The sequence below is a fragment of the Camelus ferus genome, chromosome 14 (genome assembly GCF_009834535.1).
Source record: "Camelus ferus isolate YT-003-E chromosome 14, BCGSAC_Cfer_1.0, whole genome shotgun sequence".
Lineage (NCBI taxonomy): Eukaryota > Metazoa > Chordata > Mammalia > Artiodactyla > Camelidae > Camelus > Camelus ferus.
This window is the reverse complement of record NC_045709.1, coordinates 22,614,005-22,639,273: the sequence shown is the minus strand read 5'-3', so window position 1 is coordinate 22,639,273 and position 25,269 is coordinate 22,614,005. Positions and strand designations below refer to the sequence as shown.

Genomic DNA, 25,269 nt, shown 5'->3' with positions numbered 1-25,269 from the left:
AATTATGCAAAATAAAAATTTAAGATTGTTCAAAAGTTTAATATGTATTCTATTTCCTTCACACCTTATAAAAACTGAATGATCTAATTGCTCTTCTTCAGGAGAGATGAGACAACATAAGATCACCTTGTTACATTCACATAGCTTGTTAAACAAAATATAAATTTAGTTCACTTGGAAAATAACTCAGCAATTTTAACGTGGAGAGCTTACGTTCTTTTTATGATGGTTGTTATTTAAGATTTTCTCAAATGTTAAAGTTTTTTTTACTTAAAAAGAGACCTAAGGAAAGTGATTTTTTTAATTTGATTTTTTATTGAAGTGTAGCTGATTAGGAAAATGCTTTTTGAAGAGTGACTTACATGAGAATTTGCAGCTTACTTGGATGAGATCAGCATACATTTAATGCTAGTAAAGACGCAAGTTCTGGATGTGGTGTGTTAATCTGCGGTGGATTTTTTTTTGAGATCTTGTCAACATTGGGTTCTGCTGGGAACTCATCTTAGAAGTTTCTGCTGTTCATATAAGGCAAAGTTCACGATAGAAAGTTGCAATTACATAAGATTATCATGAGTCAGGGTTTAACTGCTGGTTTTATAAGAATTTTTTCTTCTTGGCACACTTGAGCTTCGTCCTGGAATTGGTGCCCAAACAATTTTAAGTGTGGTATGAGCTGTTTGTGTCACCGAGTAAAATTAGCCGCGCCTGTTGCTAATAGGAGGGGGTGAAATTGGAGCCCAGGCCCGACCAGGGCTCCTTCCTCCCAGGCCAGCTGGGGATCTGAGCCCAGACCCTCCGCTCTCCCCCTCGGCGAGTCATGGGACAGCTTGAAACACTGTCCCCGGAGCCCGAGCGGGGGTAGCTGATTCACGGCACACTTTTTCCAACATCCAAGGTGAGTAATTGGTTTTCACTTGGATTTTACATGATTACAATGTTCAATTTAAAAACCAAAGAGGTATAAAGCTTCTTGTCTTTTTTTCCCTTCATAGGTGACATAATAGAAACTAAATTATGTTTAAAATGTTGAATAAATTGACCTCAGAATGATTATAACTGTCTCAGCGAAATTGAGTTAGATTCTCATTTCAGCCGTCTTTCAAGTTACTCCGACCTGCTAACATGCTACATAGTTTTAGCATAATCACATCCTTCTGGTGGTTTTAGTTTGTAGACTACTGTGAGAGCATTTCTGGATTATCAGGCATTCATTTGTTACTCTGTAGTTAATCTAGACAAAATGTAATCTTTATAATCATCTACTTCTAATTCTACTCTGAAGCTTTTGTGGTAGAATTACATTTGCTTTAGTTTGTCCAAAGCTTTGTTACAGTTTAAAACCACAGTAAAATTCATGAGAACGGAATTCCAGGTAATCTGAGAAATCGAGAGTGAGCAAAATAAGAGGGAAGTGCCAGCTTCAGCTCCCCACTCTCCTTGGATAAGGAAGGGAAGGATGTTTCTCCTCCAAAGTCTGGGGAAAGTAAGGTGTTGTTCAAAATATGTATCAAAAAGTGAAGGGAATGGGGTACAAGGTAAACATGCTGTGCTCCGTCCTGTTACAATGTCTGTTCCCTCTGGTGGATCTCAAGTCAACGCCAGGCATTTGGAAGACAAGTTCACGAGCAAAGGCGTCAAGGCAGATAATGGGGAAAATATAGCTCAGCTGGCAGAAGACTGGCCAGCAGGATGGAATAACTCACCAGTACGATGTTTATTTTTGCTTATTTTCTTGGAAACATTTTGTAGAGGCGGATACAAAAAGACACACAAGTTTCAAAACCGGTGGTCCAAGTTGGTGTTAGTCTTAGAGGTTCGGAATCTATCTCAGGTTTCTTCCAAAGCCAAATGAAAAGCAGTATTTCAAGATATTTAAATATCAAATTCCAAAGACTAACAAATCTGTTTCCCCAAAATGCTGGCTAAGCTTGCAGTTAAAATGCTGAAAATAAAATTGTTCCACATTGTCCTTTAAAAATATATACTCTCTAGTCATTAAACTAGATTGCTGTTATATTGAATATGAAAATCAAATGTCAGTGGTAAATTTGGAATGGGTGCCCATTTTGTTTAATTTTGCACATTTTGCAGGACCTCAGGTCCCCCCAGCTCCCTGTTCTACTTGATTCATCACAGCCCCCGGCTGCTTCTCAGCCACGCCCAGCCCTGGGCTGTGGTTTCCTGCGAGGGGTGTGGGGACCTGCAGGACTTGCCTTCTGCTTCTTTCCCTCCCACCTCCGTTTCCTCTCAGCCTCAGCAGCGTCCAGCTTTGTTCTTCTCAGGCCCTACCTCAGGGCCAGATCTCTCTCTGGTGTTCTCATGAGCTTTGCAGAATTCCTCCCCGACTCTACTCACCATTGCAGACTCCAGCCTCATTTTTTATCTTATGTTATTATGTCTTAGGAAATTTTATGGGACAGTAGATGCAGGAGAGAACAGTGATCCGTGGGTTTTTGCCCGAGTCTCAGGACTTCTCTCGGAGTCCCCGGCAGCATCCCAGTCCCTTGACTTGGGTTCTGCTGGTGTGCCCTGCTGTGCACGCTGGTGAAGCAGGAGGTGGGGTTCCCAAGGGTCGCGTGTGCCCAGGGACCTGTGTTTCCTCCTAAGGCCGTAGGACAGATTTCGTGTTCGGGAAGGTCACTGGTTGCCATGGAGACAGGATAAGGGGGCGTGGTGGGAGTGGGTAGAGAAGCTGTGAAAAGTTGAGAGATGTGCTCAGCTGAGGTCTGGAAATCGGACCTCAAGGGAGAACCAGCAGGAAGAAGCTGTTGCCGTGGAGACAGCACCTAAAACCTCTGTGACTGTGTTAAGCCTGTTCTAAGCATTCTTGGTGGGTTTTACACGTGAAACTTCTCTGAGGAAGCGCACTGTCTGGGACCCATGCTCATCAGGAGGTCCCTTTGCTTTTGGTGTTCTCCCGACTCAGCGTGATTTCATTTAATACCTTGAATTAATCTGTCCTGCTCAGGAGTCGTTATCTGTTTCCAATCCAGCACATCTTCAATGATAGAAAACTCTTGCCATTCACCTCCTGGATCGTTGTCTTCCCTGTGTCTTCTCCAGTCAGTCCCACTGGTGCCTCAGTGAGCTGTACCCAGACGGCGCCCTCCCCAGCCACGGCCTTTCGCCCACCCCTCCTCCCCGTGGCTTCTCAGTCCATGTGGCTTCTAAGATCTGTCCTCCCGTTCACGTCGATTCTCTTTTCAGCTCTAATGGCCTGTTAAATACAGGGAAACTGTCTTTATATGTCATAACTTTAAGCTATACAACTCCTGCTCTGGAATTTAAAATGTCACTGAACTTCTCATTTCTAAGGGCTCTGTTCAGTTCTTTGTCAAACTCGCCCTTTCAAAATCATTTTATGTTTGTTCCTTTTGAACATCATCCATGTATTTATCATCTCTGTGTCTCAAACTCCTGGCAACAGCCTCTCCAGACGAGGCATGTCGGGAAATGGTAGTTGAAATTAACAGTGTCACCTCACAACATATCTTTAGTAGACTGAACTGTGTTCAGATGCTGTATTATGTACTAGGACAAGAACTGAAGAATCTAGAAGGCAGAATTTCTATCCTTGAGATGGTTTCATTTTAAATAATAAATAGAGAACCGTGAATTCAAAAGCATATAAAAACTGATATTTTTGCAAAACAAAATTTTATGCCTGGAGCCTTATCCATGAAAATGTTAATAACTATATTTGAGAGAAGCATTTAAAGCCGACCAAAATTAAGTATACCTTCAGCATCCTTTAAAGATGGTAACAGGGAAAGGGCTGTGATTTTTTTGTTATGATAACAAACTGTTTTCTAAAGGAAAAAGAGGAGCCTATGAAAATAATTTTTGCTCAAGATGAAGTTAAACTCATGATTATTCATCTTGGAATATATTTTTAAGTTTTAATATAAAGTATTTTTTGTAAAGCTTTTAGTAAGTAGATTGCAAGGTGCTGTGCATCGTTTCAGTTCAGTTTCTCACCAGCATGAACACTGCTTTACAGCTGTCTGACCTCAAAGTGACAAAGAACTGGCATCCTTCCCAGAGCTGATTACAGCAAATACCTGAAAGGAGCCAGCTGAACCAGAGAGCCTCTGAAAGTCTTTTCTGGCGAAAACTGAAGACATAGTGTCAGATAAAAATGAAAGCCACCATGAGCTGTGAACAACATAAGCTCATAATTTATTAAATAAGTTGAGTGTTTGGCCTCATCATTTTCTTTTTCTTTTTAAAATGTTTTTAATTGAGGTATAGTTACATTACAATGCTGTGTTAATTTCGGGTGTACAGCATAGTGTTTCAGTTATACATATATGTGTGTGTATATATATATATATATATTCCTTTTTCATGTTCTTTTTCATTATAGGTTTTTACAAGCTATTGGATGTAATTCCCTGTGCTAGCTGCCTAGTCATTTTAAACCATGCCTATCTACAACTATATTCCAAATCTTGTAGTAGCCTGTAATGAAAAAGAATTTAAAAATTAATATGTATAAGATTGAAGCATTATTGCTGTACACCAGAAATGGACACAGCATTGTAAACTGGGTCGATGTCAATTTAATAAATAAATAAAAAATTAAAAAACAAACCATGCATATCTGGAGTAAAATCCTTGTTTAATGCAACACATTTAACACTGAAAACAATGAGTGAAACCAGGAGAGTTGAAGTGGGTCATCATAGAATGTGACATAATAAGAAATACAACTGGAAAAAAAAAACCAGATTTGGGAACAGATAGAAATGGTTTGGGTAAATACAGCTCAGCCATGGAAGGGCCAGAAAGTAGGTCCCAGGCTCCAGGAGCCAGCCTGCGGCCAGTGTTCCGCTCAGGAGGCGGGTCCCGCTCTTACTCAGGCTGGACGGGTTGGGTGACTCAGAGCAAACCGTGCTTGCCCCTGGCTCGCTTCCCGGGCCCTCAGAGGGCTGTGGTGGCGCCTGCCTGCCGCCGCCTGCTCAGAAGCCGCTCCTGGTCCCCGAGCCGAGCCCCCCGGTGCACGGGTCTCCACGTCCTGCTTAGACTGTTGGGGAAACTGAAGTAACTCTCAGCTTGTTTTAGTGCCTGTTGTACGTTTAAATGTAAATAAAAGCACCCCGGTATTTGCCCTCTCACGTTCACATTTCATTTATTCAGCAAGGTTTTAAACAATTAATACCTAAAGAACGCACTGAAATGTACAGGCTCGCCACCGAGGCAAACGAGGGCAGGGGAAGTGAAGGCAGAGCTCACGCTCAGGTCCCCACGGGCGTCCGCTCAGCGGGCGTCTCCTGAGCACATGTCACGTGCCAGGCGGGTAGTCTGCTGGGTGCCGGGGGTGCAGCAAAGTAACGGAACTGTTGCAAATTCTGCCCTCTTGGGACTTGTATGTGGAAGCGGTAAAATGCATCATACGTCACGTAGTGTTAAGCACTGTTTTGAAAGGTGAAGCGGAGACGGTGCAGAGAGACACACAGCTAGGCGGGGTCACGGCTGCAGGGCCCTGGGGTGGGACGGGGCTTGGCGTGGACGTGGATGAGCAGGGCCAGTGAGGCCAGAGCTGCAGTGAGGGGCAGGGTGACGGGATGGAGACAGGGTGGGCGGCACCTGTCAGGGTAAGGAGTTTGGTTTTCACTCTGGAGGAAATAGTCATCAGAGGATTTTATGGAGGGGGGACACGATCCGATTGGTGTTTTAAAAGGAGGCCTCCCCCCACCCCCGTGTTGGAAACTGGCCCTGGGAGATCGCGGGCTGTGGGAGGGAACAGTGGGTGGCTGTGCAGTCACCCTGGTGCAGGACGGTGGAGAGGAACACGGTCCTGGACTAAAGGTGGCGTTCTGATTTGCTGACTTGGCGTCAGATCAGATCAGGTGTGGCGGAGGAAAGGGATCAAGAAAGACTCCAGGTTTTGGACTTGAGCACCTTGAAGGATAAAAGTTGCCTTTTATTGAGGTGGGGAGAGTTTTTTGAGGAGCAGGCTGGGGAGATGAGGTTTTGAGTTTTGTTTGGAACATGAGTGAAGTTTGAGATTCCCATTTGGGTGAAGGAGTCTTGGGTGAACAGACACTGGGGAGGCCTCTGCTTAAAGATAATGCATATGAAGAAGAGAAGTGAGGGGAGGGCGGAGGGCAGAGGAGGCCAAGCAAAGGAGAACGAGGAGTCGCAGCCCTGGCAGTGAGAAGAGGCTGGGGGGAGTTCTGGAAACCAAATGGGCAGAGGTTTCAGGGAGGAGGCAGCAACTGGCTCTTGGGCACGTGCCGACTCGAGGTCGGTCGTGTGCGCGCACGGCTGTGTAGCAGCGAGGTGACCGGTGAGTGGGCACGGGCGGGTTCAGCAGGGTGCTGGCTGTGAAGCCTGTTTGGGATTGAGTTCGGAAGAGAATGGAAGACCTGAAATTATGGCCCGTAGGTGTCAACTCCCTCAGGAGTTTTGCTCCAGAGAGGATGGAGAGCTGACGCCAGGCTACAGGTGTCCAGGCCTGTTGTTCACCAGGGCAGACGGTGACAGAAGCCCTGCCACTGTCCTCTGGGGCCTCAGGCTGTGGCTCGCCCCCTTTTAAAAAAGGCTGTTTTTTTGTCTTCTGCTTTATCCTCATTAGTTTTCTTTCAGAACTTAAAATCCTGAAGACTTCATATTTATATATGACAACCCTCTTCCCAACGTGCTGTTTGTGAAAATGCTTTAGCATAGAAAGCATGTTCTGTTTTTCTCCTCTTGGCCGTTTGGGATGAGCTCATGGTCTACAGTCGTTTAAGAGTGTTGGACCTGCACCAGGAGTACTGAATCTTCTCTTAGTGGATTGAGTGTGTTCGTAAACCACAGAACATTTCATGTGCTGTGTCCCCAGGGACCTGCCCCATTCACCCAGCCCCATTCTCTGGTGTCATTCCCAGCAGGCAGCTCAGGTCACCCCTGTCGGGTCCACCAGGGCTTCCGTCTGTTGGTTCCTTCCCTCCTCCGTGCACCCCCTGCAGGCTTGTCTCCTGTACCTGCTATCTGCCGGTGGCACTATTTTGGGGACACAGCAATGAACAAGAGTCCTGTGGGGTTTACGTGCTAAAGAGAGGCCGCCAGCAGGCAGGGGATCGCTCAGACACACAGAACGGGGGCCAGGGCTGCACGGGGGTTTGAGGGCCACGCTCGTAACGGAACGGCCACCAGCCCTCCTGGAAACCACGGCAAACCTGGCATCAGTGGTGCTGAAGCTTTCTCGATTTTACGTGGGAACAAGAGCTCCCCATGGTGGGGAGATGCCCCTGGAGACGTCCACGCCCTGCGCCCCGGAGCCTCTCGGGGCGAGTGGGGCTGCGACTGCGCGGGCACGACTGTCAGGCCCTGAGGTGCGGAGAGGGTCCCGGGTTACCCAGGTGGGCCCCACGCCATCACGGGCGTCCTCATGTGTCACAGTCCGAGCGGAGACTGAGAGCAGGAGGAGGGGCTGGAGCCAGGGAGGGTGGGTGGCCTGGAGAAGCTGGAAAGCGGAAGGAGCGGAGCCCCCGGGGCCCCGGGAGGAGCGCAGCCCTGCCCACACGCTCGTCTGCCGCTGCAGAAGACTCATAATCGACTGGTGACCCCACACCTGGACGTGAACAAGACTGTGTTGGGTCGAGCCACTGAGGGTGTGGACACATGTTCCACCAGCAGCAGGAAACTGGTAAATGCAGGGAGAGAACTACGCAGCAGCTGGAAACCGTGGGGGGGGGGAACCAGACGTTCTGGGAAAACTGCTCTTTTTATTGATCTGCAGAAATACGGTAAAATGAAGTGCTTGCTCTCAGTGCAGTTTTCTGGCCACCCTTCCCAATCAAGTTGCGGACTCTTAGCCCATCTTTCACAGAAAGTCTGGATTTGCCACCGTTGTTTAGATGCCAGGTGCTTGGAAATAGACACAAGAGAGTGAAGCGATGGGACCGGTGTGTGTCCAGGGAAGGCCTCTCTGAGGAGGGGACAGGTAGGCGGGTACTGACAGAGAGGTAGGAGCCCGCAGAGGGTGGCAGGTGGGGGGGGGGGGAGTGCCGGAGTGGTCCTGACCTGAGGGCGAGCCTGGCTGTTCAGCAGGCGATGGGGCGCTGTGAGCCCAAGCCCAGCGGCAGCAGGCGAAGTCAGAGGTGAGCAGAGTCCTTCCCGCAGGGTCCGGGAGCCTGGGTGTTCTCACCGGGGAGAAGCCATGGGGGGGGGGGGTTGAAACAGCAGAGGGACAGGAGCTGACTTACATCTTCTACGTTTGCTGCTGGGTAGAGAGGGGTTTCCGAGGGGACGGGGGAACGCAGGCTTTGCAGGGCTGCAGACGAGAGTTGGTGGCGACTGGTGCTAGAGCGGTAGCAGTGGAAATGGAGACAGATTTGGGACGTAGGATGAAGACAGAGGAGGTCAGACCTGCTGGTGGGGGGCTTGAAGGGAAGCAGGAGAAGCAAGAGTGACTTCTGAGACTTGGGAGCGTCTGCGTGAGTGGCAGTGGACTTTCTAACATAAAAGACTGGAGGTCCTCAAAGCCGCATAAATAAAGGGTGCCCCTCTGAAATCCTTAACCACTGAGGTTTTGAATAATGCGGATCAGTGCTGAGCATTTGAAAAACACTGAGTGATGAACAGCACAATTGGAGATAGTCAGTTAGAACACGGGAGAATGCCTACTGGTAAGTTGGAAAGAAACTTAAAGAACTCTTTCAGACCATGAGCTTTTAAATAAGGACACCTCCAGACCATTCCTAAAAATAAACGCATTAAAAAATCTCAGGGGAGAAGATTTTCTGTTCTGAGTCATCATTGTGCAACATTTACAAACAGAAAAGTCATCATAATTTCTAATCTTAATTTAAAAAATTAAAACCATGTCCTTTTTTCTCTTGTGTAAAGGGGAAAATCAACAATTTTTAAAAATCTCTTCATGGAGTTGAAACTGTTCTTAAAGCTCTTACTCTAATTCACATAAAACAGTGAGTGTTTGTAGACATCTGTACACGCACACACTTTGGTCTTGAAGCAGGTCAATACGCAGGCCTTCATTACAGGCGAGAGCTGATGTGGGAGGCATCTTGTCAAGAGCCTTTTTAATTCTGAGTAATTTAGTAGCTGAAGGAAGATGGAATTTAATCAACGGCAGAAAATTGAGTGATCGGGCCTTTTTAAGAGGACTTACAGGTACCAGCTTAATTACTCCTCCCACTGGATCTTTTAAGGACTTAATGGCTTGACTGTTGTTAGTTGATGCTTCAATTCCAAGTTAAACCCTGCAGAATTGTGACAGCTGTATGTATGTTGAATTGATTGATTAAAATCTGAAGATACGGTTACTGGGTTTCACATGGATTTGGCACATCTAAGTACTTCCCACGACAGGTTGTCACTGTGGCTGAAATACAGTGACATGTTTCAAAGTAATCGTTACTGCTCTTTTGAAAAATCACTAATTTTGGAGATTCATTATTGGGGTAAAAATATTTTGTTGGACTAATGGCCAATCAATACTGACAAACAGATGCTCTCTCTTTCTGCCCGCGTCCCCGCCCTCCCTCCCCGCTCCCGGGGCAGATGGTGCGGGAACAGTACACCACCGCCACCGGCGGCGCCCCCGTGGAGAGGCCAGAGAACCAGAGTGTCTACAAGATCGGCGTTTACGGCTGGAGGAAGCGCTGCCTCTACTTGCTCGTCCTCCTCTTGCTCGTCCTCCTCCTCGTGAACTTGGCTCTGGCGGTGTGGATTCTCCGAGTGATGTGGTTCTCCCCCGTAAGCATTTCTTCCCCCTGCCCGGCCTGCCCTCGTCTTGTCTGTGCTGTCACTCCGTCCACCTGATGTCGTGGAAGCTTCCTTTCACGTAGTTAACATCTGTTTCCTGTCTGGGTCAGAGTTTTCAGTGGCAAAAAAAAATACGTGTAACATTTAATTTCCTTTTTAACCTTTTTTTATAATTTCACTGTGAACTAGAGCGCGTTGCTTTTTTGGCTTGTTTTCCTTGCAGTTTTCCATTAGTCATCATCTTTACACGAGGCAAAAATGTCATGATCTTGAGTTTGGGTTGATTGCATCATGATTGCTTAAGATTATTTAACTCATTAATTGGTAACATTTTATGAATCATATTTTCCTAATCTCATTAATTATAAATATTTAACATTCAGACACTGTTTTCTCATTTTTTAAAAAGCTCCATCCTGAAATCCAATCGATTCACGTCCACACTTCAACGGTTGACAACAAACTTAGTGAATAAAAGATCCACAGTCCTAAGGAATTCAGATTCTTTTCTCAAGACAGCTGAGTGATTGTAGATGCTCTTGTAATACTTAGTGTACTTCCTGAACAACCTTTACTTAACGTAGAACGTCTTAGTCTTGGAAGATAGTCACAGAGAGAAAAGATGCTGCAGTGGACATTTTTTGGAGATTGAATCAAGGTTGAACTCCTCAGATTCTAAACTGTGGGGTCTGTCAGGGGGCGTCCTGAAGGAAGCCCCTCGGCTGTGCAGATGGCCGGGAGACCGCCCCTCGCCAGGGGGAAGACCCTGAGAGGCCTGGGGGGCGGGGGGGGGGGCCAGGGAGGAGAGACCGCCCGTCCCCTGAAGCAGGAGGCAGGCCTGGAGAGCACAGTGTCAGAGAAGACAGAGAACGATGGTGTTTCCAGGAGAAAGAGGTCCGGTGTTGAACTCTGCTGAGAACACAGAGGGAAGGACATTTTAAAGGGTCCCAAGGTTTAATAGCGTGCCGGTCACTGGCGATCTCCAGAGTGAAGTCTGTCCCTTCTGGAAACTTCATGAGGAAACGCCCTGCGAGCAGGCACCTGGGACACAGCTCCACATCCTCCGTGGTGCTTGTCACCTAGGACGGGCCCCACAAATAGTGTTACGCTGTGAACTCACATGACGCACTTGAAGCCTGACTTAAAAAGCTGTTTCAGGTGTTTGGGGGCCTGGTGATAGGACTGTTTTGTATCCAGATTGTGCAGGTGGCTACCAGGACCTACGCATGTGTTAAAACTCGTAGCACTGTGAGCCTCTGGAGTCCACGTCATTGCCTCTTAATTTAAAAAAATTAGATAGAAACGGTAAGATTCTTTTCCCTACGTGCTGGTGGGGCTCTTGGGGTTTATTATAAAGTGATTGTTCCGCTCTTACATGCATTTCCTAAACAGTCCTTTGCATTCATGCAAGATGACAAAACACTGAATCCTGAATAACAACAACTACAATTTTAATGAAGAGAAATAGAGGAAGACGCGATAGGAGAGCCATGAAAAAGCACACGTAATGTAAGTTGATACTGAAAACAATGAAGGAGAGAGCAGTGACTGTTGTCCCGTCCCTTTTGCAGGCAGGGATGGGGCACTTGCACGTCACAAGCGATGGACTTCGCCTGGAAGGGGAGTCGGAGTTTTTATTCCCACTGTACGCCAAAGAGATCCGCTCCAGAGTGGTAAGAAAATGATGGCTCATTTACATAATTTGTGTTTTATGAAAAATAAATCGTGGTTAAGCACAGAAATTGAATGTATTTCAGAGGAGAGTCCTTAGACTGTACGCAAGGACGCACATTCCTGGCGCAGCCCTTACAACAAGCCTGTCTGCGAGGCTGTGCGGCTTGTTTCTGGCGTCACGTTCTGAAAAGACTCCACTTCCGCATGCGTCGGATCCGAATTTGGCAGCCTGAGTAATTTAGACCATAATAAAGTAAAGATTTAGTTATTAAAACCTGTATCAAAAGCAATCTACACTTCTTTCCAAGTAATTTAAATACACTTATTTCAAGAAATTTTAAATGAGAAGCTGAGAAAGAAATTGGTCTCCTAGTGGAATGTCCTGTACTAATTATACAAATTAGAGATGAGAGTCCTGTAGGATTCTCCATAAACAGGTTAAACATCACCATTAAATAATCATGTGACTTTAATAGTAAATCTGCCTTAAATATTATCTTCATTTACCTCCATGAAATTTTTAACAAGGAGAAACAAGCATAAAATAAGAGTCAAACGATTTTTGTTACATGTTCTATTTTTCCTTATGTGATGCTGTAGGCTTTGTTGTAGAAATAAACACTTTGCTAGGTTATTGATAAGGTGCTTTTATCTCAAAAAAAGATTAAAACTCCATCCAGCTGTAACTCTCCGGTTGGTGAAGAGCATGGCCTGTTCTCCCCCCACTTTCCTGGGCAACGTCTCCTACATCAGAGGCTGCATCAGCTATTCCAGGGCAGTTAGACAGCAACCAAAAGCCAAGGACTGAGACGCTCGGTCTCGTGGGAGAGAGAGCTCGCCCGCAGCCAGACCGGGACAGCCCCAGGCTCTACCTCCGACTGCGGTGTCGGGCCTGAAACATCACATCCACACCGGCTGCAACGCAGAGGTCCCGGAGCACAGAGCACTCCGTGGTCAGCACCCCCGGTTCGTTCCCTCTGGTGGCGCCTGCGAGGCAGCCGGGACAGGCAGATGGCCTGGGGTGTCACTGCGGACACACGGTGAGGCTGATGCCGCGACCCTGCTCGGCCAGCACACCCAGCACGGCGCCGTCTCAGCGCACTGAGTAGCCCGGCGTGCGGAACTTGGGGAATTCACACAGGCTTTTGCAAAAAGGGAAGGCAGATGGGGCAAAGACTTCAAATACTAGAACTCAGCCTTTTTCCCCAGAGTTACGTTGGCCGAGCTCCTGTCACGTTTTGGAGGGTAAGCGTGGGAGAGCAGCCCGCGACCGGGTGGTCAGAGCACAGCAAATGAAATGTTCTAGAACTGGTGACCCTTCTGCTATGTCTTAGCGGGCTTTTCCATCTCCAGTAGGCTTTAAAAAAAGAGGAGCAAAGTTATGTACATTATTTTGGATAATCACATATTAAGGTCTCAGTGTGATCAGCGCATGAAATTACAGAAACGTTTGGAATAACATTGTGTGATAACAGCTGTATTTTGTAACTAACATGGCATTCTAATGATAGGATTAACTGAGCAAAATTATGCCCTCCAATTTCTGTACACACTGACGTATTGGTTACATCGCCTTTTCAAAGATGAGGCTGGGAAGTAATTTCCCATAAAGTTATAGAAATTACCTTGTGAATTTACAAAATTTGCCACGTAATTCATCTATCAATATTGCTAGGCTGAGAGAAGTTCTTCATTATGAATATAATTCAGCACGGTACTCCGGCCTCTAACGTGCGATTACGCGGTAACCCTTCAGCACTAGTCCGTGAGGTCCTGTCAAGATTGTGCTTCATGATGTAAACCCACCCACCCTGCCCGTTATCCAAAACACATAGAAATTATATCTGGTGAGACAAAAAGATTGTATTTAAAAACATACAGATGTGGTCAAAAATGAGACGAAGCAGAAACACACCGAGCGGTGAAGGTGCTCTTGACGGGAAGCCGCTCGGACGCTCACAGCCCTGAGAAGAAGGAGCAGCTCAGAGTCCAAGCCCACGGAGGCCGGAGGCCACAGGGCGTCTGCGCGGCCGGAGCCCCGCCAGGCCCCCGAGGCAGCAAGGACGGGCGGGGAGCCCGGCCGCGTGCCCGGGGGAGGGGACCCAGGTACCCCTGAGGACAGAAGCCTGAGCCACTGTCACAAGATGAGAGACCCTGCGGCCTGAAGGGAACGGCAGTAAAGCCTTGCGACGGCTGGGCAAGCACGGAAATGCAGTCACATCCACCTGGGGAGCTTGGCACCGAAACGTCAAACCACGTACAGAAAACTTCACCTCAGAAAAGGTCCCAAGTCAGCTCTAAACAAAAGAGAATTAACCTCCCACCAAGTGAAGACAGTCAGCCTGGAAATGAATGGAAAGAGCACCGTTCTTGAGACATCAGAACAAATTAAACCAGAGGGAAGAGAAGAAATGAAAGACTGAAAAGCAGAAATCAACAAAACAGAAAACAAAAACAAGAGAGAAAATCAGTGAAACCAAAAGCCGATTCTTGTGGAAGATCAGTAAAAAGTGATCAATCTCTAATCAGCCTAATTACTAAAAAGAGAGGCCGGTGTCTGCCATCCGCCCACCCACCCACCCCGCCATGCTCACCAGACGTCTGCCAGGGCAGCGCCGATGGGCGCACCCCCTTCACCAGGAAGGCACAACCTTGCCTAGAAACCCCAGCCCCACCCCAGCAGCGATGACCAGAACTGTGTCACTTGGGTCCCCCTCCCCGCACGACAGGCTGAGAATGCCATCGCCCTTTCGCCCCGCGGGGAAGGCAGAACGAGGAAGGGCTTGAGGGAGCCCGACGGCCAGAGTGGCCCCCGGACAGCGTGCTCCGTCCAGACGCGGGAGCGGGCCTCACAGCTCCGGCCTGGGCGCTGCCCTCCCTGCAGGGAGAATGGTGGCACAGAGCCTGGGGGTGGGCACCTGAAGACCGGGTTCCGTCCTGGAGTGCCACCTGCCAACTGCGGCTTTGCGTGAGCTGTGATTTACCCCCTGGGAACCCCGTTTCCTCGTCCGTGTGCGAGGAGTAACACTGCCTCCCTCGGAACGCGGAGGGCGGAACGAGAGGCTGACGCCCAAGCCGCTGGTGACGCGCTAGCTCCCATCACACCAGGTGTTTTATAGCGGCGCCAGCACGAGGAGCAGGGTCACACCGCCGGGTGAAAGGTCAGAGGCTGATAAATCCACCCGCTTCCGCGGAGCAGGCTGGAGGATTTCGGACCCGCTGAGTTCCAGAGCGCCCCCAGACGCCTTCCCTTCTGAAAATCACGTCGTTCCCCCGCAGCTCTGCAAGGCGTTTGGTTCCCTCTGAGGGACACAGCCCACCTGAATCCAACAGCCGAGTCACTGCGTTCCTTTTGAAGACGACTGTTTATGTAAGAGCCAGCCGTCTTCTGTAAAACGAAGCCCCATTCAGACTGCGGCCCCTCAGAAAACATCACCTGCTCCTAACGTCACTTTACCTTCTGACGAAAAGCTCTAAAAACAGAGGCACCTAAGAAATGTTAAAAGCTCTTTTGAAATGGTGAGAAGCCTTTGCGCTTTGAACATAAGTAACAAGGTATTTATTATAGAAGAGCTAACCATTCTCTGATTTATCTTTTAAAATTAGATCGTGTCCTGGACGTAAAATGATAAGAAATGAAATTTTACTTCCTTGGAAAAGAAAAAAACACTGATTAAAACTTGATTGTTTTCGACCTGAGAGTAGACCTGGCCCATTGTGGCCAGTGCACACAGCACTATAAACCTATGAGATTATTATATTTTGTGAAAAAAAGTTAATGCATTGACCCCCTTAACATAATATAATTCAAGTGTTAAAAATAATCTTAGCCAAAAATGTATAGGATCACAGTATCCGTGACAATGGAGAGGTAGTTTTGTACAAATCCTAAATTTATATACAAATACAAAGATAAGGTCATTTTAAAAGTACATACTTGGGTAACGTTGTGAACCAACCCCTGTTTAGGACTCATCTCTGCTCCTGCAGTCCACCCAGAACGTGACCGTGAGCGCGCGTGACGCGGACGGAGAGGTCACCGGCAGGTTGAAAGTGGGTGAGTCCAGCTTCGTCACAGAGCTCTGCACGTGTGCGGTCCGTGAACAGTTGTGCCGAATGGATAAATTTATTTTTTTCTCCTGGAGAATTCAAAGTTACTTATGAGCAATCAAAGTATGAATCTTCTAAATACCACGCTGTGCAGACCACAGAGAGTAGTGTGGCAGGCGGGCGGGGAGGGGGGCAGTCTGAATTATTTTAACTGAAGCAGAGGACCCTTAAGGTCGCACAAGGAACACAGTGGTTATTGCAGGACACAGAGCACCTCACAGAGACCAGGAAAGGAGCTGCCCTCAAGAAGACAGAGCCAGGGGCTGAGAGCCAAAGCTTTCATCCTTTCTCTCTCTCTCTCTCCCCCCACCGTGTTCGCCTCCTTCCCAGTGTATCTGTGCCCAGATTTCCACGTATCATGGTTACGTCAGTTCTAATTCTATAGGACTCCCTGGTTCCTTAAGAGAAAGAAGATAAAACGTAGAGGAAAAAACAAGTTTTACTTTGTAGCAGACATGCACACATTTAAATGAAGAGTCATTGGAGGGTTTTGAGGTACAAATTAGTGAAATAACATAAGAATATGTTGGTGACCATATCCAAAACTGGCCAGTGTACTCATTGAAAAGCTTCTGTTTAATTTCTAGCAAGGACCAGCACCTTGAATGAGTCTTGTGAGGGTCTCAGGGACTCAGACACAAAATCTATAAGTATCCATTTACTCTGAACTTATTTTTCTAGAAAAGAATATGTGCTAACCAGAGAATTGAGAAACACATGCAGCTCCTTAAGCGCGTGCTGAGAGCTGTGTTCTAGAGAGACTAAGCCGTTATGCTGCCAGGATTGAAAGCCTGGAGGCATGAGGAGAAATTAGGAAACACAAGTTGATGGATACGCAGATGTGCCCGTGAGAAACTGAACGAGATCTCACACGCTGGAGGAACAGTGTCCCCAGCCCCGGCCCAGAGTGGCACCCATTAAACACCTGCTGAATACAGCCAGGGTTTGGAAGGCAGTGGGTCTAAAGCTTGGAGAAGGAGATGCCCCTTCACTGAAATAGAAAGTCGGGGTGGCGTCGACAGATGCGCGTCCCTCAGATGGAGGGAAGGGCAGAGAGCTGCGATGCCTGCTTTCTCCTGGTTAGGAGGTGAGGTGCAGGGCAGAGGCGAGAACTGGAGTCATCCACGAGACAGTCTTTCTCAAGGCTCACGTTTCACAATACAGAATCCTTAGCTGGTTAATGTCAAAAGAATACCAGTTTAATTCATCTGAGTGGAAGAACTGTATTATTTTTGGCAAGGTTTTAAAACCTGAAAAAAATAACTTTTAAGTAATTTATTCGTACAAATATTTGATATAGATTAACACCTGTGAGACTTAAATTAATTTTTAAAATGTAATAGATTTAGGCTTAGGACTTAAGATTTAATCATAGAATCAAAAAAACAGTAACAAATCCTAAATGTTTAGTGATTTAGTTCTGCTGGGCAAGATGGTGTGTGTGAAAACAGAGCCTTCAACAGTGCTGAGAGTAAGCACTTGATAACAAACTGTCTTATTTAATTCTTCAGGTCCCAGAATGGTGGAGGTCCAGAGTCCACAGTTTCAGATCAACTCCAAGGACGGCAGGCCACTGTTTACTGCTGACGAAAAGGACGTTGTGGTCGGTACAGATAAGCTTCGAGTAACTGGTAAGTCGTAGCTCTTTCTTTTTCATGGAGGAATAACTGACATACAGCGTTCGTTCCAGGTGTACAGCTTAATGACTCGGTATTTGTATATACTTTGAAATAATCCCCGCAGGAAGTCTAGCTAACGTCCATCACCACACATACTTACCATTCTTTTCTTGCAGTGAGAACTTTCAAGACTTCTGTCTTAGCAGCTCTCAAATACACAACACAGTATTGCTGACTACAGTCACCACGCTGTACGTGACGTCCCCGGGGCTGCTTTATTTTGTAACTGGAAGTCTGTACCTTTTGCCCACCTTCACCCATTTGCCCACCTCCCAACACCCATCTCTTGCAACCACCAGTCTGCTCTCTGAGTCTGAGTTCGGGTTTTGTTTTGCTTTGTTTCTGAGCTTCCACATGTAAGTGGCATCGTACAGAATTTGTCTTTCCCCGTCTGACATTTCACTGAGCACAGTTCCTTCACGGTCCATGCACGTTGTTGCAAATGGCAAGATTTCCTTCTCTTTATGGCTGAGTCGTATTCCATTGTGTGCATACCACAGCTTCTTTATCCAGTTGTCTGCAGCAACTCTAAAGGAAAACAGTAACCCACGGAGGGGCCCGTGGAAGGCCCTTCTGCAGAGCAAGCCGCACTTCCGGCAAGTTTGCTCCGGGTCCGTCAGGCAGATAGGGAAAAGCAGTTGGGATGTGTGGACGTTTTCTTCGTGGCATTTCTTTTGAAATTCTTTGATACTCTCTTAGAAGAATGAACACCTCCTCAAAAATTTTACCCACTTTTTTCTTCCACAACATTGTTTCCTTTTATCTCTTTCCAAGTGGCATAACCCAAAGGCTTGTCATAAATTCCCCCGTCATCTGTAAGGTATTCACGTGTCTGTTTTCCACGTGGCTTTTGCAGAAAAGCCTTCTTCCAAGTATTTTTTAACTCCCATTGTGGTAGGTACTTGGATTCCCTATATTTTTACCAAAAAAAAAAAAAATTCCCTTTTTGTAATAAAGGTTGGATGAGGTTCTGATAGAATTCATGTTTAGGGCTGGAAAGAAATTTTATTTTTAAATATATTCAGAACTTGTTCTAAATTTATTTGCCGACCTCCTGTAAAGACTAGAAGATGTAAAAAGGCAGACGCTAGTTAAATGGATTCCAGGACTTTTGGGTGCTGTGGGAAAACCAGAAGAAACTTTATTCTCTCACGTTACTGCCAATACTCATAAGTGAAAACGAAATAATGTTCCTGACCTAACAAGTGGACGCAACCCCAATACAGAGTTTTGTGTAATACGTAATTGCTAACAAAACAAGCTGTGGAAATCATCTATGTGGCAGCACACTCTCAGACAGCAGGTGCCCAGGTTTTCTTACTAAAATAAAGGGCACTACGAAATCTAATTAAAGGAAACTGATCATTGCCTAATAAAGAAATGGCCGGGTTACCCAAGGGCCTTGGGCATCAGACATCCACTGTTACGATGTACAGAAAAGGTGAGCTTTGTAGATTGAGATTTTATTCCGACCTCAACAATGACTAGCTGGATGACCTTAGTCAAATTATTCAACCTCTGTTGGCTGTTCCCTCACCTTTAAAAGTGAATTGATGATGGCAGCTGTGTTAGTGTTGCTGGAGGAAGTGGACTGACACGGGCCGAGGACAGCAGGGGTCTCGGGAGAGCACTGTTGCACTGCGGGCAATCAGGTCTGCAGGGAAAACACCAAGAAACAGTATTTGCTGCTCCATTACCATTTGAGGCATTTACACCTGGACTTTGGCCTGGTCAGACCCCCAGGCGTAAAACCCAGCCAAGCCCACCAGGTAGGACTTCTGACCAGCAGAGCTGTGAGCTAACCAGTGGGTATTGTTTTAAGCAGCTGCATTTGTCATAATTTGTAACAGACGTAGAAAACTCCGGCAGCCGTCACACAGGTTCAGCTGTTTAGGGAAAACTGCACCAGAAACCAAAACTTGATTTCTCCTTTGTTTCATGTGATTCCAGAGTTGTTGCAGCGATGGTTAAGTTTTGTTAAATATGAGACACAGTAAGAATATCTCTATAAACATTAATTTTTTCAAATAAATTCCCACTAAAGCTTTCCTCCGCCACTTACTGTAAAAAGTTGGCCTATTTTAAATGGATTGGCTCCAGGTGGCCGTTGGAGTTTCTCGGATCAGCAAAAGCAGCAGCAGGTGGCAGCCGAGGAGGGCGCAGGGAGACCAGCCAGCCCCTCTGGGGCCCTCTGGGCGGCGGGGACAGAGAGCCGGGCTCAGCTTCGCCTCCCGCGCTGGTGGGTCACGTGCGCCGGGCTTGGGGCGTGCGGGGAGCGGCGGAGGGGCCCTGCCTTCAGGGAGCTGCCCCCCCCCATCCTGACTTGCACCGACTGCTCCGCTTGACTCTGATCAAGTCGTGTTTTCTTGCCGCTGCCTTTGTCTTCAGTTCCCAAAAAGTAAGATGAAACCTCTCATCATTCTTAAGCCGCTTCCATGCACCCTTCGGTCAGCTAGGAAACTGAAGAACCATTTTTAAATCAGATTGAAGGAGATGAAAAAATTCCACCAGTTTGAAAGTGACCTCGGCCTTTAAGTAGTCTCATTATTTCCCCCTAAAAATAGAATTGTTACCAAGTGACCAGAGTCAGCATGTCTCTCTCACTAACCCCTGTTTTGGAACGTCTTGAAATAGCATCAAAACGCCCTCTTCGCGACAAGGCACGGCATGCCGTTGGCCGGCTGCCCCAGGTGTTCCCCGGCGACGAGCTGCCGCGCAGGCCGCTCGCCCGTGTCTGGGAGGGAAGCCCGGCCCCGGCCCTCGGGAGGCGGGCAGCGCCGTCCCCAGCGCCCCCCAGCGGCCGCGGGCAGCACGGCGTCACGAGCGACGGCGTGGGGCTGCTGAGTCACCCGCGAAGCCGCCGGCAGCGGAGGGCCCGGAGGGCGGCTCCCAGCCACTGCGGAAGCGAAGGCGGACGTGGGGGGCGGTCCAGGCCCCTTAAAGACGCGAAGACAGGTCTCCGAAGGCGCTGGGGGTCTCCACGCCCCCGGAGCTCGAAGCCAGCGCGTCCACCGCCGCTCCGCGCGGGAGTGACCTGCCCCGGCGTTAAGCGCCCTTCGGCTGTAGGGAGTGGAAGACCCCAGCTTGGACGCCAAGGGCGCGAAGGGGCTCACCGCGGGAGTCTGCAGGTGGGGCTCCGACCTCGAATCACAGCCCTGCCACTCAGTTAATTCGCCTCTCTGTTCCTCGGTCTCCTCCTCCCCAAAACAGGAAACCAGTCGCACCTGCCTCGCGGGGCCCTGCGCGCTGCACCACCGGGAGGGCGCGCACCGTCTCCTCGGCGCCCGCGCACCCCCGCGGCGCCCGTCCCGCGTGAGACCAGGTTCTCAGACTGATGAGACAGCTGGAACACACTGATGCCCAGTAACCAGAAAGCCAGTTTTAAATATTTAAAGTTTTGATTTTTATATAAATTTCCTGATGTGCCTTAAGAAAACAAAGGACACAAGGTACAGTTTTTACACATGAAATCGAGAGAATGAACCAAATTACTATCACCTAAAATGTATGGACTTACGCAGTTTTCAGCAGAAATTCCTCTTCCCACCTGAGGGCTACACTGCTGTACAGTTTTGAAGTGAGCTGGGCATTTGTAATTGCTTTAGAAAGCCGATTCTGCGTCTAGGAGCCGAGAGAAGTCGCGGCGTCCTTGGAAAGTCGGCAAGCGGTTGTGGCTGTTTTTGCCGGAACTCAGACGCCCGTAGCAGGCAGCGCGGACGCTCCGCTGTGGGCTGTCGTTCACTTCCCTCGTGTAAACCGCTGCGTCTTTGGTTTGCGTTTAGGGCCTGAAGGGGCTCTTTTTGAACATTCGGTGGAGACGCCCCTCGTAAGACCTGACCCACTGCAGGACCTCAGGTAAGGATTTTGTTGAACTGTAAACAGGCTGTTACAGAAGATGCTCGCCCACACTTCCCAGAGTGTTTCCCCAATAAATTCCATACACTTCTCTAAGCGTTTCCTCAAAACACTCCAAGATTTCAAGGTGTGTAACAGATCCAATTCTACGTAGAGATGTACGTAAGAAAATGAAGCTTTGTTTTACGTGCAAATACTGGTAGACAAGAAATTAGCAACTGCTCTGATTTAGTCTATCAAACGGTCAGTTCAGACGCAGATGCATTATCAGGCACTTCTCTTAAACCAGCCTTTCAGCTTTCCCCCTCCTTCCCACCTCCACTCTGCTCTCACCCTGCGCCCTGGAGGGATTCTGTCCTGTCCTCCTCATTGGTCTGTAAACAATTCAATGAAATCAGCCTTGCAGCTTTTGGGTGGGGAGGGGTGGGGGAGGGGTGGGGGAGGGGTGGGGTGGGAGCAGCTGAAAACCTTCCAAGCGGTCTCTGTGCCATCTGGTGGAAGTTCAGGCTTTCCCAGGCGGAGGCAAATAGGAGTTTTTCTGGTCCATATATTCATGGTTCTGTTTCTACATTTGACTAAATCACAAGGAGATTCTGATAAATTTTACAAACACAAAGCCAGCTGAGGCCAATTCCACTCTATCAACTCCATCCATCCTGTATTTTTCCAAAAGAAGCCTTTGCATCTGCCCTGTAATCTTCCTATATTTAAAAATAAAATGCAAACCACCCCCAAAGGCCAGGCTTACATCCTGTTTTATGAACGTGTAACAAATGAACGTGTCGCCCTTAAATTTGCCTTTTTCTTAAACACTTTTGTGTTTTGGCTAAAGAATAGTGTCACAAAGGGGTTGACAAATAGCGTCTTCTCCTGGTGGGTATGCCGGTGGAGGCTTAACCCACTGCCTGAAGCTACTGCATAGGGTTGGGACTGTCGAGTGTCTTCATCTGGGATGCGAATCCCATAGACTCTCACTGATGGGAAGTTCACTTCTTTACGGCACAGTATTTCTGGATTCATCAACGAGCAACGTACCAGATACCGGTGCTCGAGAATGAGTGAAGACACTAGATCCCCTACTGGTTCTGTTTTCTGTGCTAGGCCATGGGCTGGGGGATTCCTGGGGGGGGCTGTTTTTTATGCTGTTTTTTCTCAGTTTCTTTCCCTCATTTCAGACTAGAATCCCCAACACGGAGTCTAAGCATGGACGCCCCGAAGGGCATTCACATTAAAGCTCAAGCAGGAGAAATGGAGGCCGTTTCCCAGATGGACATCGTCCTGTGCAGCAGTGACGGAGCGGTGAGTTCAGTCGAGGGCGCCCTGTCGTATGGTCCTCGCGTCCAGTAAGTCACAGTGACACATCCATGAAGGCATCAGTGCATTAAATTTATGGTAGTTTGTAAAGAAACATCGTGAGAGGCGTAGAGCAGAAAATGTAGGAAGGAAAAGACAGTTTACTTGAAAGAAAGGCCGAGAAAGGTTAAAATAATTCTGTGTTGGGTCCAGACAGCTCTCTTTGACTGGTATTTGTGCCATCACGCTTTGAAAAAACACTCGAGCTTCAGGGCTCACAGAGAATGTCAGTTCTGCCATTTCCTGGTGACCTGGGCTCCCCCTAGGGTGGCCATCACCGGGCATTACCTGTAAATGACAGCCACCACCTGTCACTGCCCAGAGCGCTGATTGCTAACACCAGTGCTGCCTACGTGAAAATTAAGTATGAAAAATAAGAGCTACCGTAAGGAAAGGTCTGGAACTTCAGGTCCAGAAATAAAGCATCACTGCTCCGAGCTGCAGTCCTGAGGGGGCCGTGGAGCACAGACTGGTTCTAGTGTGAGGTCAGCTCGCTGATCTCCTGTTTGAATTCAGGGCCGTTAACAGGCCTCTCTGGTCTGTCTTCTCACTCGTCAAATGGGGGAAATGACACCTCACTGCACGGCAGGCTGAGACCCCCGCGCAGTAAAATGACTTTGCAGTTATACTGATTTAATACTAAGAGGAAGGCATGTGGTCGGGGCAGCCCCTGCGTGTGCACCAGCCCCGTCCTGCTGGCGGGACGCGTAAGTCATCGCTGAAGCCCCTGCAGGTTGTAACTGAGAAAGTTGGGACACCAGGAGCAGATAAAGGCAAAAGCGGGAATCAAGAATTTGGGAATCTTCCTACTAAATCATAATGTCACTGCTTACTGAAAATGTATTACCTTGGGAAAATCTACACTGGTTTTAATTTTGAAATAATATTACTTATTTTCATGAATTAGGTGTCATTTTTATGAGTAGCATTCCAGCCTGATCTGTAAGTAAAGCTGATATTCCTGGGAGCTAGTTCAAAGTGAAGGGGTGTCTGGCCTCCCACAAAATATTTCTCCCGAAAAGGCAAAGAAAGATGAACGAGGAAGCAGTCTGTGGATCGCCAGGGACTGGGGTTTCCTGGAAGAAAAGGAGAAAAATAACTAGAAAAAAATGAACCAGTTAACCGGAGAGAGGGAAGCCAACAGGTCAGGGGAAAGCAAAGAACTGGGCAGAACCCAAAGCACTGGACAAAAACCTAACTAGGTTCTGCTTTTAAAAAACACCCCACCCCTCGGTCTCCGGCCGTGACAGTGCCCCGGGCCACAGAGCCGCCTGGCAGTGAGGGAGGAGCCCGGGCCCGTGGGCAGGGCAGCCCTCCGGGCCTCCCCGCAAGCGCCCTGCGAGGGGTCAGGCTTGGCTACGCACTGCAACGATACTCATTTCAGTTGTCAGGAAGATTTCCAAATCTCAACCAGTGGCCGTTTGTTTGCATTTCAGTTCAACTGAACCTTTATAGGAACAAAAAAATCTGGTGGCTCTCACCTTATCTCAGTGGGCTTTACCTGCATGTCTGCTGCCTTCCCACAGCTAACACAAGGCCGCAGAGTTTCAAATAATATTTTTAAAAGTTGGAGGAAATGGTTGCCAGCTCTACAGGAATTTAGTTGCCTCTCACAGGAGAATAAAATCAGAAGTGCCAACATTCACAGGTTAAAATGATTAAGATGAATCTAGTTCTGTGGCTTGAACTACATCCTGACAGGGAGGAGGCGCTTGGCATCAGAGAGGATCACAGGGTAAATGGGACTCAGCAAAAGGGTCATTATTTCTTGTCAAATAATTCCAAAGGGTCTTTGTAGGAGTGCCACATCATAACCTCTCTTAGCTCAACCAGCACAATGAGTAAAAGGAAAGCATGACTTCCCTCAAACTTGGAGAAGGAATTTATTAAGTCCCTGCCTGAATGTGAACTAGAGATAAGCTTTTAGAGAATCAGATCATCGTAATGACTCTAGTGAAGCCGGGTGCCTGTCATGTTCTGTGCAGAGAGGAAGCGAGTTTGTCCAGAGCATTCTGAGATGAGTGGGGCTCACCTCCTTCCTCCCCCTCCCCGCTTCATCCCTCCTTCCTCCCCCTCCCCTGCTTCATCCCTCCTCCACCCCCTCCCCCGCTTCATCCCTCCTCCACCCCCTCCCCCGCTTCATCCCTCCTTCTTTCCCAAGCAGCTCGTGCTTGATGCGGAAACCGTGCGTCTGCCCACGCTGGCTCAGGGCACCCCGGGCCCCGCTGGCAGCTCACAGGGACTCTATGAAATCTGCGTGTGTCCAGATGGGAAACTCTACCTGTCTGTGGCTGGCGTGGGTACCACGTGCCACGAGAGCAGCCACGTCTGTCTCTGAACCACCTGCACCCGCCACAGAGCACCTGCCTCGTTTCCAGGAGCTTTAGAGGGCCGACCTCCAGCCACCGCGCTTGGAGCAGCTGGACATTCTGTAAAGCTGAGACGGCATGCAGGGTGTAGCACCCGCTCTCCAAAGGTGCTCAGAAAGAAAACTGTACCAGGGAGCGTGTTCCTGGGAACCCCACGATCTCAGAGTGGCAGATGGATGTGAGACACAACAAGGAAATAACAAAGCAGTGTTTATTCCACTAGACTAACTTCCGTCAGAATCACTGTGGCTTTCCCTTTTGCATACGTGGGACCTGCAGTGAAACACTGAACTGCTGTGTGGCGTCAGCCGTGGTGTCCAGCTGTGGTGTCCAGCTGTGGCCCCCCCCCCGGAGGCAGTGTGGGTCCCTACCACAGCGCCCCAGGGCTGTGAGTGCCCCCTCCACTTCCGTGCAGTGTTGGGTTTCACAAGAAAATCTTCCCGTGTTAAAGGGACCTGGAGGTTGATCTGATTTTTAATACATAATCAGAGGAATAAATGATACAAAACTGA

At 48.1% G+C, this 25,269-nt stretch overlaps 1 protein-coding gene across 1 annotated transcript; it reads left to right on the top strand.

Annotated features, from left to right (window-relative positions):
- Positions 1 to 659: 659 nt before the first annotated feature.
- Positions 660 to 25,269, top strand: SGCG (sarcoglycan gamma). The gene is made up of 8 exons (XM_032496453.1): positions 660 to 895; positions 9,514 to 9,708; positions 11,289 to 11,390; positions 15,361 to 15,448; positions 17,013 to 17,132; positions 20,963 to 21,035; positions 22,211 to 22,334; positions 24,553 to 25,269. Exons 2-8 carry the CDS (start codon positions 9,514 to 9,516, stop codon positions 24,724 to 24,726), a joined length of 876 nt encoding a protein of 291 aa, XP_032352344.1. The 5' UTR covers positions 660 to 895; the 3' UTR covers positions 24,727 to 25,269.